The 16,880-nt window shown below is 44.5% G+C and overlaps 1 protein-coding gene across 1 annotated transcript; it reads left to right on the forward strand.

The window, feature by feature from the left end:
* The first annotated feature begins 5,209 nt into the window (after nucleotides 1–5,209).
* On the forward strand, nucleotides 5,210–15,936 carry LOC110485714 (uncharacterized). Its single transcript, XM_021556853.3, has 17 exons — nucleotides 5,210–5,652; nucleotides 6,546–6,710; nucleotides 7,215–7,333; nucleotides 8,561–8,750; nucleotides 8,826–8,938; nucleotides 9,039–10,569; nucleotides 10,834–10,958; nucleotides 11,249–11,492; nucleotides 11,772–11,896; nucleotides 12,000–12,099; nucleotides 12,314–12,430; nucleotides 12,683–12,855; nucleotides 13,376–13,473; nucleotides 13,723–13,850; nucleotides 14,090–14,270; nucleotides 15,397–15,547; nucleotides 15,857–15,936. Exons 1-17 carry the CDS (start codon nucleotides 5,268–5,270, stop codon nucleotides 15,932–15,934), a joined length of 4,023 nt encoding a protein of 1,340 aa, XP_021412528.3. The 5' UTR covers nucleotides 5,210–5,267; the 3' UTR covers nucleotides 15,935–15,936.
* The last annotated feature ends 944 nt before the right edge of the window (nucleotides 15,937–16,880 follow it).

Raw genomic sequence — 16,880 nt, forward strand, 5'->3', positions numbered from 1 at the left:
CATAATGTCCAGACAGTAGTATTTGACTTAATCAATTCTCTCACTACCAGTCAGTGAATGATGCTGCTTCTTATTACCGTCATTACTTCTAATTTCCTAGTGGACATCCCTGCCTCTCCTCTGGTCCTGTCCCCAATCAGCCTCTCCGCTGGCCCTGTCCCACCTCCCTTCGGGCTAGGGTCTCAAGCTGAAGACCTCAGACAGAGGCAGTCCTGATGGTACACTACAATGGTTGCTTTGTTCACCAGGAGGTATTCACTCTCCACTTCCTGTCCTTTCCCATCTGCCCCTCTCACTTGTGAAGACTGCGTGGAGTTCTGTTCTGACTGTTCTGTACTAAATGCTGTGTATGTTTGGTCTTGGATCTGTTTTGAACTACATGCTGTGTATGTTTGGTCTTGGATCTGTTTTGAACTACATGCTGTGTATGTTTGGTCTTGAATCTATTATGGACTACATGCTGTGTATGTTTGGCCTTGAATCTGTTATGGACTACATGCTGTGTATGTTTGGTCTTGAATCTATTATGGACTACATTCTGTGTATGTTTGGTCTTGGGTCTGTTTTGGACTACATGCTGTGTATGTTTGGTCTTGAATCTGTTATGGTCTACATTCTGTGCATGCTTGGTCTTGGATCATTCCTTGGCATGTAATGCATCTGAACAATTCAGAATAGTCTTGGCTAGTCTCTACTGCTTGGAATTCTATTGATGGATACATTGTGAATCAAGGTGAATAATGACTTTGCATTTGCATTGCAGCTTTCTAGAATGAGTTTTCCACATTTCTGCTCATAATAACATCCATTCCTTTTGCAAGGGACAGACTACATTGTCACGGCTGTATCACAACCGGCCGTGATTGGGAGTCCCATAGAGCGGCGCACAATTGCCCAGCGTCGTCTGGGTTTTGCCGGTGTAGGCCGTCATTGTAAATAGGCATTTGTTCTTAACTGACTTGCCTAGTTAAATATTTATTTTTTTGCCAGTGTATTGGTATGGATCTCCAGTGAGGGCCTCGCATCCAGTCAGGGTGCCCTCTCCCCAGGCCACATGTCTGGGATCTGAGATGGATCTGATGATCTATGGAGAGGAGACCGTGGAGTAAGTACTGTAGGTACAGGAATTTTGATCTCATGCCATGGTAAATTGACATGATCTATCTTGACTATGACTGCATCTCAATTTTCCACACACATGCATTGGATTGGTGCAAGAAATGGTTTTAAAGGGAGTTTTCACCATTGTTAAATCCATGACAGGGAGTGTGCATATGCACGATTTGGGAGAAGGATGGTCAGAGAATCAGGATGCAGCCTAAACCAGTTGAACAGGGGTCACTGAGCAATGTCTTTGACCTCTAACCTTCTCGCCCCCCTCAGTGAATGGTGACTGGGTGCCGCTCCTGTATGCTGCGTCCCTGCGCTGGTACCACACTGAAGACACTACTGAGCCTCTGGTGTTTGTAGTTCCCAACGTATCTTGTGGGACTACAGTAATGTTAAAGCTATGTATGGAACTGTACACAACTGCCATGCAGTAACAACTGCCATTGATGTTACTTACCTAATTATAACTGTTTGCTGTGCATTATGATTAGGGGTAAATGGGTGAGCTGTTGGTACCTGCAATTCCAGAGTGGATTTTATTACGCTTATTTGGTCAGTTTATTTTAAAATGTATGCCTTATGTAAGGGTATTGTTTTCTCTCTCCTATAGAATGGCATGTAAACAGTACAGATCTAATCCAGGGAAAAGGACCTGTCTTTCTCCTGCCTGTTCCAAACCCCTTACCTACAACACCCTAAACACCCCAACAATCCCCACTATGACTCTTATGAGGAGCCTGATGCATCTCCAGACTCGATGTATTTTTTTGCCTCACAAACCGCAAACCATTTCACACCCACCCATTCCCCAACCCCTCTCACCATCCAACCCCCTCTCCCAGTAGTACAACATTGGAAGTTACCCGACACCCCAAAAAATACCAGGGGTAAGGCTGTTGTTACCCCTTCCCAACCGCTCACAGCCACCAAGTCCCCAGCTAAGCCCCCGGTTGCTTTCCCTTCATCCACGACAATCCCGAGTTACACATGATACCCACTCCACCCCACATCAAGCCTGTCCCTTTTAAGCCAGTTCCTTTCAAGTTCTCCCCTGAGTTTTCCCATACCACCTCAGCCTGCTGAGACATCACGCAGTCAAAGGGTTTAGCAGTACCAAGAATACTTGCAGGTGGAGCATCAACCTGCGTTTGTGGCTTTGACATATGATCCTACTGTTTCTGTCACTAATCACCCCAGTTCTCCCCAGCAAGAGAAGCCTAACCAACACACCCGACCTCTCACTCAACCACCTACTCTCTCCTCCTCCTCCCTCAGTATCATCAGTCCCTCTATGCATCAACACCTGCAGAGGAAGCATATTGCCCCTGTTCCTCCAACAAGCACACCACAGGATCTAGAGATTCCACAACTCCCCCATATGGAGGCTGTCCAGCACCATAACCAATATTCTAAGTATGTCCCTCCAGCCCCCTTATCCCACCAGAATAGGCCTTCTCCTCCCTCTGGACCTCAACACCATCATCCTAGTTCACCCAGCCACTGTTCCTACATGTAGCACTACACACACTCTCAGCCTGGTAGTCCCAGGAAGCCTACCTCTGGCTCTCATCCTCCTCTCTACCAGCAATACAGTGTCCCTGACCCCAATTTACAGCACTATCAGAAGTATGTAGCACCTCCAGCTCCTTCTAACCCTCCAAACATCCAGCATCACTACCCCCCCATACCAATTCCACCAATAACAGCCAAATCCTAGGTTCCATGCCCCACCTCTTGTAAAGAACCCTTCTTTATCTCTATGGTTTTCGACATCTCCATTCTTACCATACCCGTGTGCCAAGAGAGAGGCCCACTGGCACCGCAGTCCACTGATTGGTGAGCAGCATATGTCAGACAGTGTTTCAATCTATTTTGTCCTCTAAACCGTGAGAATAGTGAATACACTTGTAAAAGCTTTGAACTGTTTCTCCTTCTCAGGAAATGTGAGGTGACAACCCAAGACCATGCCTGGGAAGAAGTCTGTTGACACCAGATGTTATGGAAATATGTCAATGAAGATAAGATTTTTGAATGATTTCAAGTCTGTGTATGTAGGCAGCTATCAGGTATGAAGGTAAGACCCAGATGCAGACCATGTCAAATAAACAATAGTTTAATGTTCCAACAGAGGCAAGAGACAGGTCAAGACAGGCAGGGGTCAGAAAACCAGAGGGGGGCAACAGTACCGGACAGCAGGCAGGCTCTGGGTAATCCAGAGGGAGGCAAAGGTACAGGTCTGCAGGCAGGAAGGCTCAGGCAGTGTGGTCAGGCTAGGGGGCTTGGAGTCAGGACAGGCTAGCGTCAAAACCAGGTGGGCAAGAAAAGAGAGACTGGAAAAAGCAGGCACTGAGACACAATCCACTGGTGGACTTGAACAAACAAACAAAAAGACAAACTGGCAACAGACAAACAGAGAACACAGATCTAAATACACAGGGGATAATGGATGATAGCGGGGTGAACAGGCAGTCGCTCGGTTGGTTGTTGTCCTTGATGATATTTTTGGCTTGTGACATTGGGTGCTGTTGGTGTCCTGGAGGGCAGGTAGTTTGTCCCGGTGATGCGTTGTGCAGACCGCACCCCCCTCTGGAGAGCCCTGCGGTTGTGGGCGGTGCAGTTGCCGTACCATAGACTGTAGTAAAACAGATATTTATATTAATTTATCTGAGGTCCTGATGACCATACTGTGAGATGCGCACAATCAAATGAACCCATAGGCCTAGACAAACTTTGAGATGTGCATATAATTTGAGGCCTAGTAAATCACTAATGTGTATAAAACTCAGAACATGAAGCCCCCTTGAGGCTTAACTAAGGCTGCGTTTAGACAGGCAGCCCAATTGGGATCTTTTTCCAGTAATTTGTCTTTTGACCAATCACATCAGATCGTTTTATACGGCTCTTTTTCAGTGCTGACCTGATTGGTCAAAAGACCAATTTATGTAAAAAAAATAAATAAAATGAATTGGCTGCCTGTCTAAACGCAGTAGGCTGTGTCTAGATTTGAGAGTTCATCCAGCTTTGTTATCATGATCATGGAATTTCAAACTCGTCATGCGTCTACATTTCAATGTTTCTACCGTGTCCACATTGTGGCGGGTTTCCCTTTTCCCGCACTATAGTGCATTCTGCGAAAGGTGGAACAGGTTACATCTGATAACACAACAACTTGATGGCTTTAGCCAACTACTGAGGCTAACTGGTCAGCTAACCTCTGTAACTAGCCAGCAAAGCTAAAGGGTTTGCAAACAGATTACATAACACATTTTTTTCTAAATAAGATAGCTAGCGTTTATGAAGCCAGGAAACACGTTCCTCATACACTAAGAATGTGGTTGTTTCTCTCAAAACACTTGTGGGCGGAGTGTTGCTGACGTCACCCACTGTATGCGCTTTCGGTTGCCTGATTGCGTCCAGACCAATGACGTTCATAAACCCTGGATGACTGAAAGGAGGCGCCATATTGAAGATGTAAACTGTAAAAAAATAAGAAGATTTAGGAAGCTATAGAAAGTAATTTATTAATGTCTACATTCTTTTGACACGTTTATTCTATTACAGACACTTCAATATATACTTTTCAATTATATTGTGTGAGCTAAACATTATTTGTATTTTTCATATATCAAATATTTTCTTAAAGTATTGTTTTTAGAAAATACTAATGTTACTGTCCCCACTACAACAAAAAAATACTTAAATAAATGTAATTTTGTCCTTGAAATATTTAATTGAAATACTGTCGAATTCCATTCATTCCAATGGAGGACTGCTCCTACTAGGGAGTGCCAATGCATCCCTAACCCCTTGAACACAATGCCACTTTTGTGCGTCTAGACATGTCTTTTCAATTGATTCTTCAATCTCCAATGCGATTCTGATAGCGGAAGTCACATGTAAGGATCAAGTGTAGACACAGCCATAGATTTGCATGTTTTTTCAAAAAGGAACGAGAGCTTTTTGGAAATGTTGAGAAACTTGTTGGAAAGTGTTGTGAAAATTCCTTATCAAGGGTTAATTGAGACGGAATCGGCCTTTTTCATAACGAGCTGCCATCTGATTGGTCCTCACTAATTAGGCCTAATTCATTGCCCTGCAGTTGATTTTACCTGCGTGTTGGCCTCTATGCGCACTTGCGCAGAAGCATCAATCTGGCGATGTCTTCCGAACAGAAGACAAACATAGTTGTGTTTTTATGTATAATAACTGTAGCTTTTTCTAACTTGATGTTCTGTGGTGCGTTGAGTGTAGAAAAGTTTGTTCTCAATGGTTTTAATTCGGATCATGAAAATGCGTCAAATGCTGACAGAGAGCCGAGGATCAAAACAAAACAACTGGCCATTCTTCGGCGCAATCTTCGACATACTGTTAATCATTCCAGCATTCAAGAACAGAATCTTGAGAACTCTATGAATAATTCGAGTCAACCCAACATTGATCTAAAGTCAACTGATTTGCGGGCGCCTTTGAATGTGCGTAATGGTTTCAATGTCCAGAAAAGATCTCTGGATTACAATGCTGGACATCAGGCAGTCTTCAAAGGTGAATCTGTTTCTATTATTAGAGTAAAGTGTAATAGTCACATGTACCCTGTAATTACACCTGCAACCCTGTAATGTGAATCTTAAACTGAGTTCCAACAATGCAGGTCAAATTAAAACGAATGTAATAATAAAGAATATAAATAAAATATACACAACACTAACAATGGTAAATGTTCATTGGCAGGGTACATGTCTGTTAAAAGGAGAGTGACAGGGGAGCAGGTAGGTGACTATTCAGCAGCCTGATGGTCTTCCAGTTTTTACCATTATGCTCTTGTACTGCCCTTGTCTGAGTGATGGGAGAACAGGCTGTGGCTGGGGTCCCAGATTTATCACCTTGGCCTTCCTATGACACCTGGTGTTGTAGGTGTCCTGGAGGTTAGTATGCACCCAATGGTGCGTTCGACTGAGCATACCACCCTCTGTGGCACCTTGCTGTGACGCTGCCCGACAGTATGTTCTCAATGGGGTTTCAGCATCCTGAGGTTGAAGAGTCGCTGTCGTGCCTTCTTAACCGAGGTGTCTGTGTTGTTTAACCATTTCACCTTCCCAAGGAACTTGATGTGTTTTTTTTTTTTACCGTTTCCACTGAGGTGCCCAGCCTGGTTCCTCCTGAAGTCCACAACTCGCTCCTTTGTTTTGCTGACGTTGAAGGAGCGGTTGTTTACTTGGCACCATGCAGTCAGTGCCAACATCCTCCCTGTAGGCCGTCTCGATGTTTGTAGTCAGGCTTACTATTGTCGTGTCGTCAGCAAACTTAATGGAGTTGGAACTGCGTGAGGTCAAGCAGTCGTCCTAATATATGTGATATTAACCCACATCTTATCAGTAGTTTATGCGTTTTCAATTGGTGTTTGGGCATGGATAAAGATCACTCCTTTTATCCAATAGGTTTTGAAGGCCACAGTTTTCAAGGGAAGGTCTATGGTCCATCAGCTAACCACAACCCCCACTCCAGTGAATGGCTGTCGATGAGGCCTCTGGTCCAGTGTAATGACAACCTCATGATGCTCACTGCATCTGGACGAGGATACACACATCTACTGGTGGATAGAGGTAAGTGTTGGAGACCCACCCAATATTTCTAAAATACCTTTACCACAATGCGAAAGCATCAGTGACTTGTTATGGAATATAATTAAATGGGCTCATTAGATTAGTTGTCTGGGGCCAGGGGTGTATTTATTTAGCAGATTCTGTTGCAAAACGTTTTGCAACGGGAAACCATTTACTCCAAACTGAATATTTTGCAATGAAAACTAGAGTTTCTATTGGACAAATTGAATGCAGGTCCCTCCCCGTTTTGTTCCGTCTGCACTGTTTCCTTCCATTTGGTTCCTAGAGTAAACAAATTCTGTTGCAAACGTTTTGCAACGGAATCTGTTAAATGAGTACACCCCAGGAGTTTTTCCTGGCAAGGTCATGTGATCTGGAAGCTCCTGGCCCTTAAGTATTCATTATGGAAGCCATTTACTGTTTTTAAGAAGCAAACAAGTGTTTATATTGGACAAATTCGGGTAGGTTCCTGAATATTGAATATGCCCCTGTTCATTGTTCCAGCGGGCACCTCTCCCATCTCCCTGTTCCAGCTGCCTCCGTCCTGTGGCTACCATGTGAAGACTACCTGGAGAGAGATGGTGATGATGGCACCATACGATGGCTGCTACATCATGCAGGAGGTAGAATATTTTCCCCAGGTTGCTTAAAGCCAGGCCCCACACCCCTAAAGAAAGGTTAACTCTCCCACCCCAATCATATCACAATCAACTTTTACCAGTTGACTGTAACCCAACTATAGCTATTTTGTATTCAAATGTGCAAATGACGTGTTGTCATTAAATATGCACATATTTGCATATCGTGCTAATCCATTTCTGGACAACTTGAAGTCAGCCTAAAAACGCACATTCTGTCCAGAGCGGATTGTCCATTTTTCCAATGAAAAATGTACGTAGAATTTGGGAAAGTATTCAGACCCCTTGACTTTATGTACAGCCTTATTCTAAAATTGATGAAGATTTTTTTATTTTTTTATTTAAATCAATCTACACACAGTACCCCATAATGACAAAGGGAAACAGTTTTGGCAAATGTATTAAAAATACCTTCTTTACATTGGTATTCAGACTTGTTGCTATAAGACTCCAAATGGAGCTCGGGTACATCCTGGTTCCCATTGGTCATCCTTGAGATGTTTCTACAAGTTAATTGGTGTCTACCTGTGATTTTTAATTTCCATTGATTGGTCATGATTTGGAAAGTCACACATCTGTCTATATAAGGTCCCACAGTTGACAGTGAATGTCAGAGCAAAAACCAAACCATGAGATGAAAGGAATTGTGGAAGTGAAGTGAAGCTGAGAAAAGTGAGTTGGCATGTGGGTAGTCTGACTTTTCAGAAATGGCAGTTAGACAGTAAACTGAAATTAGACTGCCAAATGCCTATTTAGACCAAATCAAAGTAAGTTACTAAAAGAAAAAGTAAGTTACTAAATATAGTCCAGTTTGTAACACTCTATGAAATGGATTTTTAAATTGTGTAATATAAAGTAGTGAGATTTGAAATGATTGACCTATGTCCATTTTAAGTGCTTAAAGTGAATCAAAAGGTTGACTAGTTTGATAAACTAAAGAGAATTTTTTTATATTTTTTACTTTTTGAAAATACTAATTAATATTAATGAACCAAAATATCAACATCTCAAAGTGAATACTGTAGGTAGCTGCAAAAATGTTATTTCAGCCTTGATGCTCTGTTCCTCTTAGAAACCTCCAGTCAGACTGCCTCCTGTCCATTCACGCTACAATCCACCCTGCTTTTGTACATACTAGAACATGCGATTAATCACTGTCTGTGTTCTCTCTCTCCCCTCTCTTCGTCACTCACTCTCCCTCCCCCCTATCAGCATGGTAGTTATGTCCTGCCCATGCTGTGGTGGGGCAGCCCTGTGAAGATCATTTGCCCAGTCCCCCACCCTGACCCCCGACCCCACCCTGTCCACCCAAACTCTGTCCCCTCAGTACTCTGCTCCCACTTTGGCATGGCCATCCAGATACATGGACGGGAGGAGGTCATACACACACTACAGGTCATAGGTGAGTTGGCTTGTTCTGCTCATGTTCCCATTTGGATTATGACTGATTCATTCATTCTCTCTCTGTCCCTAACAGAGAACGGCGAGTGGGTGCCGTTTGTGTCTGAAGAGTGTGCCTACCAAGTGGAGTCCCACTCAGAAGACATCATATTTTATGTTCCCTTTACAGCCCCATGTGTGACCATCGGAGTAAGTTGTAGGAAGTTGATACTCAATCATTCAGTTTAAGTTCGAGTCCACTCTAGCATTGAATTGAGCTTCTATATGAATAAAATGTTTCCTCTTCCAGAATGGAGTTCATCGACTGGTCCTATTGGACGGCCAGGACTTCATCCTCTCCTGCCCCTCACACCACCCTCCTCCATTTCCCGTTTTTCCCTCTCCTCCATTTTCTCAACCCTTCTCTCCTGGTGACCCGCAGCAGCAGATACCTGACCCTGTGACTTTTGCTCCCTCCACCAGCCCTCCCCTTACCTCTCCACCCATCACCCCTTATACTCAACCCCCAGCCCAGGAACAGATGCCCCAACTTCCTGCGTTCCCCCACCACCTCCCTCATGGCATGTATCCCCAAATTCCCCATTTCCCTTATGGTGGAGCTGGTTATCACCCTCTCCTCCACCCTGGTCACAATCCATACCATGGCTCCCATCATCTTCTCCCAGGGAGATACCCAGGCCAGCAGCCCTTCTTCCCCATGGGGCCTGGGAATCACCCCTACGGCTCTGGAGACCACAGTGACTCCTTTTACCTCTCCCCGCCCCCTACCCACGATCCCATGCTCGACTATTATAATGAAATCGCCCCTGGTGTCCACAGTTCTTCTGTTGTCTATCCTACTCCTCTTATAGCTATCCGACCACCGCCTCCTGCCGCTTATACCAAACCTCCTCCCGCCGCTTATACCAAACCTCCTCCCGCCGCTTATACCAAACCTCCTCCCGCCGCTTATACCAAACATTCTCTTCCATATTATACCGAACAACCTCCTCCACCTCTCGATACTGAACCTGTTCTTCCTATAACACCTACTGCCTTTGAACGTCGTTCTTACCCCATTGTTACCGGATCTCCTCCTCCCCCTTCTGGATCCAAACCTTCATCACCTGTTTTCCAACCTCCAAAAACAGCTGCTGATCCAAATGACCCATATGGGGTCCACATGACCAATCAGGCCCTGATTACTGAAGAGCCCATGTCTGCTACTGGGAGCCCCAATCCTGATCCCTATACCCAACCTCCTAAATGGCCTGTGGGTCCATACTATTACCCATATGGTCCTTACTACCCCCCTTCTGGTCCTCACCATTATCCCTTCATACCCATCTACTACCCTTCACCTACCCCAGGGCCTAGCCCTGTCACAGCTAGTCCTCCCCAGACTCTCCCTTCAGGTCCTCAGGACCCTACAATGCCCACAGTCTACCCACCCCACCACTACCCTCAGCCAGTCACCTGCTCTCCCTCTGCCCATACCATCTGTAGTTATTACCCATATCCCGTGGATGTGCCACATTACCAGCCACACCACCCATATCCTTTCTACCTGACCCCCAGCCCCCCTCTGACCACCCCAGCCCTTCCCTCCACAGGCGCAGCTCTGCCTGGTGCTACTCAACCACCCCAGACCTCACCAACCACCCCCTCACCCTCCTCCAGTACCATATCTTCCACTACTACTCTCACTCCTTGGATGTCCATCCTCACCCCTACTCTCCCCCCTCAGCCCTCGCTCTCCCCTCGGCCCTCCCTCCACTGTCTAGCAGGACAGATGACGGTGTCGCTGCCCTCTGCTCTCCTGGACTCCATCCAGGTCAAAGGTCAGAATGTCCCTCTGCTCACCACATGGTCGGTGTTTGATGTCCAGAATTCCCTTATTTGATGCACAAACTGCTGCATTGATTGCTTTATTGTGTATCTATAAAGGAATTGATTTTAGACCCCTGTCTTCCCTCCCAATTGTGACGTGGGCTGCTGTTTAAATTGACCATACGACCCAATCAGGAAGAACACACGGGCCCATGATTCACTTTTATTACGTTAATGCTCACTGACTTGCATGTGAATTGCATTGCTCTTTTCAGATCAGATGAATGGCTGGGTGTCTATCTCCAGTGCCCCGGCGGCTTGTAGATACATCCCGCAGTTGAGTAAGGGTGGTGGAGTGATCCTCCATTCCCCTCTCCCTGCCTGCCACAGCCAGGCTATGGTGAGTCCCCCAGAACTTAAATCTGGGTCGTGTTCATTACTGCACAGAGTAGAAAATGAAACGAAGCGTTTCGCAACGGAAAATGAGTTCCTTATTGGACAGGTTCAGATAGTCCCTCCCTGTTTGTCAGTTTTCTTCCATTTGTTGCTTGGTAACTATAACCCTGTTTTCATTTTGAAGTATTTACTGTGAAAATGGACCTCCGTTTGCTATATTGATGTGGCCCATTGAAGTGGGAGTTGTTGGTTTTGGATGTTAAACCCAACATTTCCTCCTTTTTTTTCATCCAGGCCCTCAACCCACACCAGCTCTCCCTCCCCCTGAAGTTTTGGGACACAGTCCTGGGGCAATACAGAATTCTGGAGCTCCATTGCTCGTCAACTGTGACCCCATCACCCCACACCACTACCACCACCCTCCCAACGATGACTCACACCAGGCCTCCCACTCCCCCCAAACCACACGTCTTCTGCTCTGCTCGCCACATGAGGGTGAAGCTTCCCCCAGGTCCCATATCTGGAGTCGTTGTCAAGGGTAAGTGTGTGTGTCTGTTGGGGGATGGTGTATGTTTCAGGTGCATATGGTTGTCATCATCCCTGCATGAGTTGAACTCTAACATGGTTGAGAGGACCTAAGCTTTTTTCAGTTTATTGGGGTGGGGGTGACAATGTGTTGGTTTGTGCAGTACCATATGTTTCACCAGAACTGCAGTTTGGGCTTAAATGTAAATAATGGCTTTGTTAGACAAAATATGGGCATTTATTTTCAAAATGTCTTAGTGATTGTGCAATAATGGCTACAAATCATTCTCAGACATCGAAGGGAATGAGATGAGCCTGAAGTATGCCCCAAAGCATTGTGGGTATGTGGCAAGCAAGGGAAAGGATGGCATGATCACCCTGAACCTCCCCTTCAACTCCTGTCACATGACTGTCCAGGTGTGTTTTATGTGCTGATCAAGGATCAGGTCCTCCCAGTCCGTGTAATCTCATTCATTATGGTCTAAAAGGCTAAACTGACTCCTATCTTTGTTCCTAACAGGGTAAAGAGCACCGCATAGATGTGATTTACTCCATGTTGAATGGACAAAAAGGAAAGGCCCAGTTGTCCTGTCCAGTTTCCATACCCGTTTCTCATCAAGGTAGAAACATAACTGGTTATCCTCGTTCTGATGAATGCTTTAATGGCTGAAACTTCTATCTTTTTAAAATGGCTTAATTTGTTTTTAATGGTGAGTGAGTATTGAGCCGTACCTGTCCTGTGTTGTCTGAATGGAAATAAGGGGATATGTAGGATGTTATATTCAGATTACTGGTCACTCCTGTCCATTGACATTTCCTGTGTATCCCCTGTAGAGTGTAACCTTCCCAGTGACCAGCGCCTCCCCTGCGGCCGCCGCGCTCTATCTCAGGCAGAGTGTCTCTCTCTGGGCTGCTGCTACAGCACCTCTGCCTGCTACTACTCCATGGATGGTAAATAAAACCCCAAATGAATCACAATTTGTATTTTCTTGATTATTTTGTCCGTTCCTGACCTTCTCCAATGCAGGAAGAGGACACGAGGAATCAAGAAAATACAAATAAGATTCACCCCTGCAATGAATCTTAATTGTCTGAGATATATAGGGTCCCAATATCAGTCAAAACCTTGGGGAATGCCACTCTAGATCATGACCTTTTATATAACCTTTAGCTAACCCAGAGTGTATACATGTCCTTTCCCAGAATGCACATTGGACCGTCACTTTGTCTTTTCGGTTCCCGCCTCCCTCACGGACCCCCCTCTGTCCCCCGCCTTGCTCACTGCCGCTGGCAACCCCACCTGCGCCCCTCAGAGGGTGACCCCAGACTACGCCCTGTTCAAGATCCCACTGGGCGGCTGCGGGGCCCACAGATACGTGAGTGGCCCTTAATTATCTTCTTGTACAGTTTGAGTTCATTTTTTTTAAAGTCGGAGTTGATTAGCAATGGTTGGGACTCCATTTAGCCTCATGGGTTACTGAATGTGTGCAGTTCATTAACATTGCTCTCCAAAATGTCAGAATCTGAATCAATTTGTGTTCTCTGGAGGGCACTGGGCTTAAAGGAACATTCAGTCAAACTATCTTTTGGTATTTGTTTAATTAGTCTACAGTTGATACAGTCCCAAAATGTTTTCTGATGAGTTTCTGATTAAGAATGCAGAAGCACATGACAACATGTGAAGTGACACATGGCTCAGACATAACATTAAAAAAAAAAATGGGTGAATTGTTTTCTTTTAACAGTTCTACTTGGTAAAGTCAGGCAGTGATTGACAACATCTGGATAGGGTTCATGTAGCATAATGTTTTGCAGTGGACAACATCAATCTGTGTTTGACAAGTTCAGTTTGAAAACGTTTTCTCCCTACTGAACTGGACCCTATTGTTCCAACAGGAGGTTGGCCAAACGGTAATCTACATGGTGGAGATCATCAACACGGTCCAGTCAATCACCCTCAACTATGGGACCATCACCAGAGACTCTCCTATCAGGTCAGTTATAAACCCCCACTGGGGTTCACAGGCTGTTAATTGCACGTGTCACTGTTACTTGGCAAAGAAATGCATTCCGATCAAACAAGAGAACAATAATAATAATAATTCAATGCATTATCTTATTGAGTGACGTATTCCATAGGAATGGAGTTTATATTTTTTCAGTGCAGGAATGTATGAAGTTTCTGACTAATTCTGTAATATAAGTTGTGGCCTCCCTGCCGGCTGTTTTCCTGTTGCTCCTAGGCTGCTGGTTGAGTGCCAGTACACTCCTGGCTCTGTGGTGAGTGTTGGCTTCCTGGTCAAGACCCCCTCGTTTGGCCCCTCCATTCAGGCCCAGGGTGTGTTGGGGGTCCAGCTCAGGATTGCCACAGGTACGCAGCTTTAGTTGCTCACACATCTCACCCATTTTGCTGCTGTCGGTTTCTCCAACTCCACACTCCAAGTGGTAGTGGTCAGTCTTGCATGTCAACTTATAAAGATCACATTTAGAGCATTTTAACAGTATGTCAATTTGCTTTGGATGCCAAGAAACATTGTCAAGCACCTGGAAAGGATGAACATTATTATTTAACACATTAAAGTAACACCCTTTCCCCCATTTCCACTCCAGACGAGCAGTACAGTAGCTTCTACCCCCAGTACCACCGGCCCCTGCAGATGCTCTTGGGTAAACCCTTATACCTTGAGGTGCGTCTGCTCAACCCCCCAGATGACAAAGTGGTCCTGCTGGTACACTACTGCGTGGCCTACCCCAGATCAGGACAGACTGTCTGGGTACTCCTCTATAATGGGTACGCTGCAGGGTTACCTTTGACCTTCTAGGCTCCTACATGTCTGTGTTCAACAACGATAGTGAGCTCAAAGTATTGGGACAGTGAAACTTTAAAAAATATATATTAAATTTTTTTTCGGTTCTGTAATCCAGCACTTTGGATTTGGAATGATACTATGAGGTTAACATGCAGACTGTCAGATTTAATTTGAGGGTATTTTCATCCATATCGGGTGAACCGTTTAGAAATTACAGCACTTGTTGCACGTAATCTCGCCACCAAAAGCATTGTGACATTGACTTATGCGTATTAAAGTAGTCAACAGTTTAAGTATTTTCTCCCATATTCCTAGCACCCAATGATTACATTTAACTTGTTGGATGCATTTGCTGTTTGTTTTGGTGGTTCAGATTATATTGTGCCCAGTAGAAAGGAATGATAAATAATGTACATGTCACTTTAATTGTAAATAAGAATAGAATATTTCTAAACACTTCTACGTTAATGTGGATGCTACCATGATTATGGATATTCCTGAATGAAACGTAAGTGATAAAGTTAGACGCACAAATATCATACCCCCCAAGACATGCTAACTTATCATTAATCAAAATGACACAATAGATAATTTACCATTAATTTCTATTGGGCACAAAATAATCTGAAACGCAAGCAAAACAAACAGCAAATGCAACCAAGTTTGAAGTAACACGCTTGATGTAATCATTGGGTGCTAGGAATATGGGATGTAACACTAAACTGTTGACTACTTTAATACACAAGTAAATGTGTTGTTGTCCCCCCCCCCACCCCCATTTTAGGAGACAATGTACAAAAAGTGCAGTAATTTCTAAACGTTTCTTCCGATATAGATGAAAATACCCTAAAGATGAAAGCTGACAGTCTTCACTTAAACCTCAGTCATTGAATCGTTTCATTTCAAAACATGTCACTGTTCCAATACTTTTGTAGCTCACTCATTTTTGAGGTACAATTTAAAGTAATTAATTTCCCATGAAATTATTTGACATTTACAAACTGTACACGTCCGTGGGCAGACCATCACAGGGCTGGAGGAAAAGGGAAGTATCTTCAGAAAGAGTTTCTTGTTGCGCTGAATAACCACATTCTCGCCTCTGCGTAGATGTCCTAACCATCTGGACCCGGCCTCTCAGAAGCCTCACCCATCTCCTCCACCCCCACCCTTCCACCACGGCCAGACACGAAGGTTCACCATCTCCACCTTCCAGTTCCTCACCTCTGGACAGACCCAGACATTGGAGGACCATGAAGAGGTGAGGGCTGCCCCACTGCACTAGACATTTTTAACTTGGAGCCAATGGCTGTCTTAAGATTTAAAGTAGCCATCTTCCCCTGTTTTTCTTTGCTCCATTCTCAGTGATCTGGCAGTGCATGACAGTTTCCTTCCATTCATTTCACCTGTTTAGCCCTTTAATCGATCAATGGTCATGAACAACAGGAGCCTTGAGACCTAGCCAAAGGCAAGAAGAGGCCAGTAACAGCAGCTCTGTCTGTAGGTGTGGCTGACTTGCTTCTCATCTGACCCTCCCTTTTCCTCTGTTCTCGCTCTCTCCTTCCCTCAGATCTACTTCATGTGTTCTACTGAAGTGTGTTCGCCGCTGGACGGCAGCCTGTGTGTAGAGGGATGCTTTGGCCAGTGACTGTAAGGAACCGCACGGTCACAATGTTCAGCCACTATGGATACGGCAGAGCCCTGGTCAAAAGTAGTGCACTATATAGGGAGTTTGGGATGCATCCATAACTCGCATGTGATTTAAAAAAAAAAAAATTAAATTATAATTATTTAATTCCCAGAAATGGAGCAAAAGGCTGACGTGTGGTGCCACACAGCAAAAATATGGTTTTGTAATTAAGGCTACTTTAATTATTTAAGAGGACTAATGCATTTCCTGCCTCTGTTCCACAGAGAAAAGATGGACAGAAAGCAATAGTCATGGAAGATTAACTGGTAGGATTTTCTTTGTCAGTGGAACAGATTCAACTTTACTAATACATTTCCATTGTAATTTCTCTTTCCTCTCCCTGTTTTCATCTCCAGGCCAAAGGCTGCTCGTTCACCACTAATAAAACCCCTTAAAAGGAGACTGTGTGTTTCTTGCTCCCAGGCAGTCTAGTTTGGATGGCATGAAGCTGACTCCTCCAGTGCTGTACTCAATTGTTTACGTTCACACTGACTCCGCCTATGGCGGTTCTAGACAACGGCCTGAATCAACATTCTGAATAGCCAATGTTATTCCATACATTATAGCATTCAATGTGATTACTGTCTAAAATGGCTTTTGAATATATATTATAGGTTAGTATTTAGAAGTTAGCAGACCACTTACATACATACATACATACACACATACATTATATCAGCCTATAGTCATTAATTCCCATGAAGATCATACATTTTGACCACTGGGTGTCAGCCAAGCTCTAAACCAGGATTGAGAATGCCTCCTGAGGCTCTTGATTTGTAGTTGAGGGGTCCGAAGACCTTGAACTGGCTGTTGTGTAATAATAGGAGCACAATCATGTTATAACCTCAATGGCACATTTATCTGAGTAATGTTGTCACCTTCGAAATTTTTATTTTATTCT

Source organism: Oncorhynchus mykiss, chromosome 13, assembly GCF_057628025.1.
Source record: "Oncorhynchus mykiss isolate SJ-2025 chromosome 13, ASM5762802v1, whole genome shotgun sequence".
In the NCBI taxonomy this organism is placed as follows: domain Eukaryota; kingdom Metazoa; phylum Chordata; class Actinopteri; order Salmoniformes; family Salmonidae; genus Oncorhynchus; species Oncorhynchus mykiss.